General features: G+C 33.0%; 1 protein-coding gene across 3 annotated transcripts; it reads left to right on the top strand.

Moving 5' to 3' along the window:
* The first annotated feature begins 409 nt into the window (after positions 1–409).
* On the top strand, positions 410–5,283 carry LOC120080472. 3 transcript variants are annotated; one of them, XR_005482521.1, is made up of 15 exons: positions 410–680; positions 1,081–1,249; positions 1,381–1,492; positions 1,624–1,776; positions 2,120–2,224; positions 2,893–2,976; positions 3,039–3,154; positions 3,252–3,353; positions 3,426–3,539; positions 3,671–3,727; positions 3,854–3,920; positions 4,006–4,059; positions 4,141–4,220; positions 4,295–4,330; positions 4,414–4,519. XR_005482521.1 is itself a non-coding variant. In XM_039035133.1 (15 exons), exons 2-15 carry the CDS (start codon positions 1,230–1,232, stop codon positions 4,525–4,527), a joined length of 1,209 nt encoding a protein of 402 aa, XP_038891061.1. In that variant the 5' UTR covers positions 410–680; positions 1,181–1,229; the 3' UTR covers positions 4,528–5,283. The 3 variants fall into 3 exon arrangements, 2 of the variants coding, with proteins under 2 accessions (XP_038891061.1, XP_038891060.1); XM_039035133.1 differs by having other exon boundaries at positions 1,181–1,249; positions 4,146–4,220; positions 4,414–5,283; XM_039035132.1 differs by having other exon boundaries at positions 4,146–4,220; positions 4,414–5,283.
* The last annotated feature ends 4,752 nt before the right edge of the window (positions 5,284–10,035 follow it).

Raw genomic sequence — 10,035 nt, 5'->3', positions numbered from 1 at the left:
TTTTTTGTTTAAATGAATGCCTTCTTTAGGGTGCTAATAAGTTGTTGTAATTATAGATTAGATACTTGCAGAATGCATGGTTTATCGGGATAGTTGTTTAAGTAGAATGTATTTGTTGTTTTAAAATAATTTTGAAACCGTTAACATTTAGAATTCCTAATGTTATGCATGTGGGTTGACTTGGAGATAGTTTTGACAATTGGTAATTATTATTTTCTAATATTATAATCCGTTTTGTAATTTTCATAATGTTTATAATTTATACTATTTTTTCATATGAAAATTTAAATTTTGCTATTTGTGTAGTAGCCCTAAAAAATATGTTAAGAAGAGAAAAAAAGAGGTCAATTATTTTTAAGTTTTGGGTTATATTGGACAATTTTCGGAAATGATATGTAATGCCATCGTCGTCTCCTCCAACAGCTCACGTAAAGTAATAGATAAAACAAAATTTAATGGGAAGACGAATTCAAACTTCCTACAGTATTTCAGCTCTCATTTCTTCGATTCCTCCGGAGATTAACCCATAACCTCTCTCCATTCTTTCATTCACATCCTAATTTTGCGTCGCCTGCCTGTAAATCTCTCACCGGAAACTCACCCCTTACATGGCTTTCTAGATTGTTCAAGATTTAGATCGGTCTTCCCCCTGTTCGTAGTCGTAGATCCCCCATTTGGAGGTAACCCAATTATTTCCGTTGTACTTCTTGTTTTGGAGAAACTGATTTCGCTCATGTTTTTTCTGATTTCTAATTATGGAGCTTCTCAATTCCTGCTTTTCTCGCCTGGACGACCCCGCGAATTAGTTATATGTGTGAAAATTCCTGGTTTTCTCGTGTTTCTTCGAGTTCTTCAAGCTGCGTTTTCCAGTTTGGTAGTTAATTTTAGTTGTTGCAATGTTAGCTGGTGCAAGTGAATTTGTAGCGGCATCAATTGTGGTCATAATCTTAGTTATTGCAAAATTGAAGATCAATCTCAAGCAATTGTGACCACTTCTGATGTTTGCTGCGAACTCTTTGTTGTATAATTATTTGGATTTCTTCTCAACTTGTTAGTTTCCCTCTTTGTTCATCTTTTCAGGATTCGTTCTTTAATAAAGTTGACGTCCGATTTAGGCTTGGAGTTCTGGAAACTGCAAAATTGATTACTGAATGTCATTCCTTGTTCCCACACTTAATAGGTTTCAGAGACAATCTTATTTAACTTGAAACTTGAAGGTTTTGGACACCATGGTGAACCCAATACGCAGGTTAAATTATAATCAAGCTCTTATTTTCGTTTTAGATAATGTGGAGCTTCGGCTTCCTGTAGTTATCGATGGTCTACACATTTTTCTTTTTTCATTTAGAATATTTATTTTCAATTTGTATTATTGTGCAGTGGAAACATGAGAAAACCTAATGAAATAATGAGGATTCTAGTTACAACATTTGTTGGAGGTGTCTTTGGTTTCTTTTTAGGAGTATCCTTTCCCACGCTCTCATTATCCCAGGTAGAAAATTTTCTTTTCGGCCATTTTCTATTAATTATGTATATGTTCGATTTCATCCATGATGATTTGGCTTGCATATTTTTTAAGGGTGCGAAAGCTTTTTATTTTTATTTTTATTTTTATTCTGGTAGCTAAATTTCCCGTCCAGCCTGATTCCTTCCATTGATCTCACTTACATTGAGGACAAGTACTCAGGCCTCTCCCCTGAAGCATTCTTGAATGCTTGGTCTTCTTTGAAGGGTAATAGAGGCAGCTCCTTACAATTTTCACTGAACGAGACAAAGGTGCACACTGAAAACATTGTCTTTCTGTAGCATGCAAGCATGATTTATTTACGTTAGTTTACATCTGTGAGATGTTTCTGATTTGTTTCACAGTAAAAATTTAGTGGTCTGTATTCTATAAAAATTGTAAAACTGATGTATGACTGACAAGATGTTAACTAATGGGGGTACACGTCTATTTTGAAATCTAGATTTCTTTTAAGGTAAGGAAATTGGATAATTGTGGATATCTTTATTTATGAGCATACTTTGGCATCAGATGGCATTATTGAGAAATTTGTGTGCGTATCATTTCTGATTTCTTCTGCTAGAACTGGCTATTGAAATATTGATGATGATGCAGATATGGGTTCCAACAAATCCTCGAGGAGCTGAAAGACTACCACCTGGTATTGTTGAGTCTGAATCTGATTTTAACCTTCGGCGTCTGTGGGGTATGCCCAGTGAGGTACTCATTGCCTACAAAAGCTTTGCAACTTGTACTTGGCCTAATAATCTTGTGTGAAACTTGTGAATAGCTTTAATTTACTTTACTTGTCCATGGTTTAAACTCGACCAATGAATTGATAGTCTGTATGTAGATTTGACAAAAAGTGGAGAATTATGACATAGGACTGAGTTGCTCATTGGTACCAAAACAGTGGCCAATTTGGTCTGAATTTACTTACCATGCTACTATATATGGGATGCTGCTCAATACTATTCACGGTTCTAGCTCTTTTTATCTGCAACACTACATGTTTAGTGTATGCGTGTTTTCCAATGGGAGAAATGATTGGGAATTTCATCAAAGAGTAATGTTGACCCCCAATAGGTTTTCTTCCGTAAATAGGAAGTTTGAATTATATTTTCCGATCTGTTTCCTGTCGCAAAATTTTGGCTTATTTCTTGGGATACAAACCATCAGCATGTTTCCCTTTATGGACAAGGATGTAGAATGGGTTGTATAAACTTGAGATTATCACATGTGAAATCATTGTGAAAACTAAGATGGATAGAAAAAGGGGATTTTGTGTGTGACCCTTATCTTACTAGCAAAATATTTAACTCGTTCGTTAATTGAAATTTCTACTCTGGTTTTCAAACTGAATCCATTATTGGTGGCCACACCTGCAGGATTTGGCCATCAAACCAAAGTACCTGGTAACATTTACGGTTGGTTTTGATCAGAAAAAGAATATTGATGCAGCAGTTAAAAAGGTTAGTTGAAAAGGTGTGCATATTATTGCATTTCTCTGTCCATGTCTGATATATTTTGACAGTTCTCAGAGAACTTCACGGTCCTGTTGTTTCACTATGATGGACGAGCAAGTGAGTGGGAAGATCTTGAGTGGTCGACGCGGGCCATACACGTGAGTGTATACAAGCAAACTAAATGGTCAGTTATAACCTCCTTACTGCAATAATCTTCCATAGAAGGTAGCAGTGAATTTTATCTGTACATCTCATCTAAACTATGTATACTCCTTTCCTAGGTGGTATGCTAAACGTTTTCTGCATCCTGACATCGTGGCATCCTATGACTACATATTTGTTTGGGACGAGGACCTTGGAGTAGAGCATTTTAACGCAGAAGAGTATGCTTGAAACCTTATTCTCTAATTTTTTGAGAAACCCCAAGCTAAGTTGGAATTTTCTGGCCGTAACAGATATATAAAACTTGTGAGAAAACATGGTTTGGAGATCTCGCAACCTGGCTTGGAACCAAATCAAGGGTTAACGTGGCAGATGACTAAAAGAAGAGGCAACAGTGAAGTTCACAAGTAAGGGGAAAACATTTTTTTTAATTGAAAAAAAAAATCTTCTACATTTATGGTTCAACTAAATATCCACACTTCTAGTTTTATTGAAATGCAGCCATGAATCATCGTTGATTCTCTTTGGTTAAATGCAGGGAGACAGAGGAGAAACCTGGTTGGTGCACTGATCCACATCTTCCACCTTGTGCAGCGTGTGTAATCAATGATTTAATCTATTTAGTTTTTTTTTACTTATTTTACCTTTTATCTTGTTCATACAATCTCAGTATGTTAACAGGAACACTGTTCTTTTTTTTTGGACATTCTCTTGCATGTAGTTTTGTTGAAATCATGGCAACTGTATTTTCTCGGGATGCATGGCGCTGTGTTTGGCATTTGATTCAAGTATGGATTCTTCCACTTACTTGATCTATTGCCTTGACTTAATTTTAGCTACTTCTAAATTATGTTCCTCTCATGGATATTGTAGAATGACTTAGTTCATGGTTGGGGTCTCGATTTTGCTCTAAGAAAATGTGTTCACGTAAGTACGAAACATTCTCATTTGCCTGAGTTATATTTCACAAATTCATTTCTTCCCTGAATTCATCACTTGGTGGTTTAGAGCAGCCCGCTCATGAGAAAATAGGGGTCGTAGATGCTCAATGGATTGTGCATCAAAGTGTTCCTTCTCTCGGGAACCAGGTAATCTGACGCTTTTGATACTGCCTTTACCGTTTCATAACAAAGATTTTATTCTCACAGTACTCTTCCAACAGGGAAAAGCAGAAAATGGGAGGGCACCATGGGAAGGGGTAAGCAACTGATGCCTTCCAAACCTCACCCCCACCTTGTTTAGAATTAATGAATGTTTAAGACTTAATTTGAATATTCTCAGGTAAGAGAGAGATGTAGAAAAGAATGGGAAATTTTTAGGAGCCGGTTGGCTGATGCAGAGAAGGCCTACTATAAGGGCATTGGGATTGATCCACCAAATTCAACTGAAGTGTAGGAAGACAGCTGCAACTGGTAAAATCGTTTGTCTCTTGATTACAGTTTATAGGAGAACTAATACGAATGATCAATCTTTTGAAGCTCCAAAATACTTCCTGTGAGAGAAAAGTACGTCTACGTATGGATTAGATCATAGCTATATAATGGATAAAGTCTCCTGTTTACATATNTATATTTAAATTCCTCTAAAAAGGAGCTAGCTTAGACATGTCAGATCTCTATAGAAACCTTGGCCTTTAGATCTTTTTGTTGCATACTAAAACGTTGATCTTGGCTCCCAGTTAGCTCAATTGAACTATTTTGCTTCAAATCTGGCAAACCTCGTAAATATTCTTCAACCATCATTAGTTTACTTCTAAAGTTGCTGAAGAAATCTTTGATAAAATCCTGTAGTCTCATGAAATTGTGGGTACCTTGACCTGTTTTGATATGTCAACTAAGTAGATGAGGAAATATTTGTTCAAGTATTCAGGTTTTGAATTGAGATTCTATCCTTAGGAAATCCTAGACTAAAAGGTTAATGGGTTTCATAGTAGAAAATTCCTCGGTGCACAAAGCTGCATCGTCAACATGTTCCTTTAGTTGTCAAAGGCCTCATAACTCAAAGGCCTCATTGATGATGGTTAACAAACAAGTCTTGTTACATGGTTGTTATATTCATTTAAACGAGAGCATATACGACTCGAGTAGCTTATACTAAAGTGTGGTCATGACTATCTTTATACACAAGCTCAAGAAAATTTCTTTATATTAAGTGTGTCTACTCCGACTTTACCTTGGACTTATATTTCATAGAGATAGTTTTAAAAGTTTCTTTCATTCTGTATATCTTTTATTTTCAAAGCTAGTTATATTATATATTATATTTTGTCATTTAATGGTCGATTTGGGCCATCAAATTTTTAAGTTGGTATAAACAATTCAACTTCAATAATACATGTAAGTGAACTTGCACATTTATTGAGTAATTTCATCTTCTCTTAATTTTGAAAATTGTATTAATTTAAACTCTAAACTAATAATTGTATTGATTTTAACTCTGAACTATGAAAATTAGATCAATTTAAACCCCAAACTAATAATGGTATCAATTTAAACTCTAAAGTTTCATAAGTATATCAATTTAAATCTTGAATTTTTGCAAGTGTATCTATTTACACTTTCCTCCATATTTATATTGTATAAAATATTTAATTTTTTAAATTAAACTTATAAATTGTTATAAGTGAATCAATTTAAAACGTTTATTAAGATTATATTTGAAAATTGTTAATGTTTAAATTCATATATGTGTGTAGATTTCTACAAATGTTGATTTAATAAGATTGAGATTATAATTTGAGTGGACAATTTTTAAATAAATTTTAATTGAAAGTCTAAATTGATTTGGTTGTATAAGTTTAGAGATTTAATTGATAAAATTACAATTTTTATATGATATAATATTAAATTTGTCTTCACCCAAAAACATATGGTTTTCACATTTAAGATGATATAAGAGCAAATGGTTTTTTTTTTTTTTTTTTTTTTTAACGTTTCACATCTACTAAGGAAGATCTTTACTTTTCACATTTACTAAGTAGCTCCATGTTGCTTTCTTAATCTACTTATCATAATTATCGAAGAATTCAATCTCATAACTCTACATCTCAAACACAAATTTAATAACTTCAACATATTAACCTCAGACTTGTTAACTCCACTTAATGGACCAAACATTCCCTAAATTTCAAAACCTCAAGTCTACAAGGCCATCTCACCGGGAGAGTAACATTTTTAAATAGTAGATGACCAAAAATTTTTCTATGAATGACCTTTTTAAAAATTGTATTCTCGTTGACCTTTATGCCTTGTGCAATACCATATTTACCGTCGAATTTAAAACCTCTTCTCAATCCAACCAACTTCTTTATCCTACAACGGTTTCTTGAGCAATGGATAACATATGTATTGAATGTGAAGGATTGTGATGTCCGATGCAGAAGCGGAAATCGGTTCCAATTTTTAATTTTCATAGAAATTAAAATTACAAAGACCTAAATATGCATTTTAGAAAGAATTTATAGCATGTTTTTTCAATATGCAGTGAAGGGGAAAAATTTGAGGTTAGTCATACTTACCCTTGAAGCCTAATAATTCTTCACATATTTTCTTCTCAATCCGGTCACAAAGACCTCTGTATTCTCTTTAGGGGTTGAGAATCTAGGACTCTGTGAAGTTAATTTTGGGAGTAAAGGGTGAAGGAGAAAATTGAGAGAAACAGTTTTTAGATATTCTTGGGGTCAAGATCGATTGATGGCCAAAATTATATAACTGAATCTTAAATAGGAGAGGGAGGTTATTAAAATAACTCCCTCCTTTTAATTTAAATTCAAAATTCAAAAAAATATAAATTAAAATTTATTTAATATATATAATTATATAGTTACCACTTTATTATATAATATACATATTATACCATAAGTTATATCTAATATAACATATAACCTATAGTTTATGTTATATCAAATATAAATATAACATATAGTTTAAAATTCTCTCAATAATTTACGGTATTTAATATAAATCAAATTTATATTAAATCTAATTATATGAATTTAATCCATATAATTAAGTTTTGAATTATATTCAGATATTTATTTTCTCTCAAAATAAACTTTATATTATAATGTATCAAAGTCAGAATCTTCAATCTGAAAGCGGAGCTGGTGCATCAAGCCAACAAGACATGTTGTCGTGACGATACCCTTCTTTTCTTAGTGGAAGATCGGAAAAGACTTATACCAATTATATCATGTATAATTAAATTAAACTATTCATATCATATATAATTCCCAATTGAACTACTGGGGGGACCTTATGGAACTGTAGATTGAAGCTCCAATGGTACTTGGGTAATTTAATTAAAAGAATTAATCAAGCTCTTTTAATTAAATTACCCAACTTCCATTAACTGTCGGTCATTTCACTAAAAACTGACAGTTGCACTCTTCGCGCTACAAATATATTTTTGTGTCCGTTGGATATAACCAATTAACGGTGTGATGACCCTTCACAAATTGCTTGTAAGTATAGTTGGGCCAAAATTATCGTTTTGCCCCTATAGTTACATCTAACTACCACTGGTCTCTCTAATGAACAATAAGTCATAGTTCAGCTATGATCAAACCTCTCTCGGGCCAAGAGAGGGTGTGGCGCCACATTGTTAAGCCTTGAAATCAACCTTTAAGGGAGTAATTTATCCATTAACCCCGGCATTAGGGAAAGAGTGAAGTTGTGTTTCCAATTCCTAATCAAACAAATTCTCAAAATGGTAGACTTATTGAGTCAGCAAACTGACCACTCTCACCCATGCAGAACAAAGGACCGCCTTCATAGGTTCATTCACAACTCATTTAAGATTCAGGTCATGTCACCTATGGTCATCCTAGTGAAATGTAAGTCTCTACTATTAACAGTGTTATATAATGAGACTATTCATTTTGTGGTTCGGTCTTATACAAATCCTTTTGTGTAGAACACCCCACTCACATATTTCTACATGAATGATCAGGTCAAACCATTTGTAGAATTTTACAACAATTGTAATATTTATACAAAGCGGGCCATATTCATAGTGGTACCAGGATAAAATATCCAGCCTTATCCATCTACTACAAACTGTTCATGTTATCACTTAAACACGATCCACATGTATGTCTCCACATACATGTTTAAGCTACAAAAGATAACCTTGGATGGTTAATACTACTAAATGTCGAATAAAATACCTTAGATTTTATTAAATAAATAAATTGTTTGTACAATATAATTACAAACTACATGACCCACGAGATTTAGGGCATCAACTCTAACAAAATGCAACACCAACATTCTACCAACAACATCGAATGCTACTAATATCAAGAATGGAAGGTCACTCTCAATTATTCACTTTTAGTCGAATTCCCCAACTTGTTCTCCTATTGTTCTCTCAGGGTTTCAGTTGAACATTCTTATTGTCCCTCGCTTTCATCTTTGTTCAGTTCATTTTATCTTTGGATATAAAGCAAGATCGTTTATCATAGCCAAAAAAAGGAGAGAAGGTAAGTGTTACGAAGTATTTTTCTTCCAATATCATGTTCTTAAAAGATAGGAGATCGATCACCATTATGTAAGTGATCATTTAGTATTATATTAATGATCGTTTATATACAACTAAACGATCACTTACATTAACTAGGTGATTATTTATAACTTGTTGGACAATCAATTATATATTACTGGGTGACGTGTTGGGTGATCGCTTATTACTTGGTGGACGATCATTTACTTTAATAGCAATTCGAATCCAACTTTCAATTTTCTGATTGCAAATCAATGATGCTAATTTGCATCTTTGTATGATTTGATAAGGAATGAGACCAGTCTGGATGCAATTATGTTGGAAGTCACATGAAAGGTCTGAAAGTCAGAAATGATATAACGTTTAGTGAATTAATGAGTATCACCAACGACTAAATATTGATTTGTATATGTTTGATATGTTAGAGTATATTAACGTACAACGGAGAAAAACATAATCAATAAGAACTCTAATTATACTTAATTTGAGTTTAAAACATGCTTCAAAGTAACTTTTACAGAATACGGTTTACTGAACACAATACCTTTGATGAATCCTCTTCAATACCAGTTGAGTTCCACGTGAAAGAGCTTCAATCTTCAAATAGACCAGCACCAAGATTTTTCTACTATTCTCTTGCAAGGATTGTGTAGCGGAAACACTAAATTGAGCTGGATGTATATAAGATTTGAGGAGGGTTTAGAGGTTTCTGCAGAATTCTTTAAGAAGTTCTTGTAAGCATGAATCAAACATTCAGCTCAGGACTTCAATTTATAGAGCTTTCATCATGAAAATTTATAGCTTGCATGAAGGTCAGCTCCTACTTCATAAAGAAAATGGAATTAAGTGAATAAGGTGGTTTATTTCATAATGGAGATTTCCAACTTTTGGAAATCTCCACTTTGATTTTGATTTTCAAAATGAATTTCAAAGATGATTTCCAAATCATTTTCGAAATTAAACTTATTTAAATTGATTTATTAGTTTTATAAAAATTAGCTCAATTAATTAATTGACTCATTCTATTACCTTCTTTGCTTCGAGATCTAATGTACTTCTGTTAAGAACTGACTGTTTCCCCAGCTTGCCTTTTGTCACCAGCTGATAGTAAGCGTTGCTCTTTTTTAGCCTAACTTAACGAATTTATTTCTTTCTTTCAGGGGAAAAAAAAGTAATATTTCCCATACATTAAATTTTGATGTTGACTTTATTCCACTAAATAATTTTAATACTAAATACAACATATAAATCAACCATAAAGTGCTAATACATGCCATCCGCAAAACGTTTTTAAAAAAGATATTATCATTTGATAATGGTATTAAAGTTTCATATGATATTCACATTTCAAATAGTTCGACATGACACGAAGGATGAATTAACATTTCTATTATATTATAG

This window comes from Benincasa hispida, chromosome 6, assembly GCF_009727055.1.
Source record: "Benincasa hispida cultivar B227 chromosome 6, ASM972705v1, whole genome shotgun sequence".
Lineage (NCBI taxonomy): Eukaryota > Viridiplantae > Streptophyta > Magnoliopsida > Cucurbitales > Cucurbitaceae > Benincasa > Benincasa hispida.
This window is presented reverse-complemented; position numbering and strand designations above follow the sequence as displayed.

What these genes read in the sequence shown, in the direction of transcription:
- LOC120080472 (XM_039035133.1), top strand. Translation starts at nt 1,230, where the DNA reads ATGGTGAACCCAATACGCAG. An exon ending in TTGATGCAGCAGTTAAAAAG is followed by an intron (nt 2,977 to 3,038) that starts GTTAGTTGAAAA and finishes ATATTTTGACAG; the next exon opens with TTCTCAGAGAACTTCACGGT. An exon ending in GAGCATTTTAACGCAGAAGA is followed by an intron (nt 3,354 to 3,425) that starts GTATGCTTGAAA and finishes TGGCCGTAACAG; the next exon opens with ATATATAAAACTTGTGAGAA.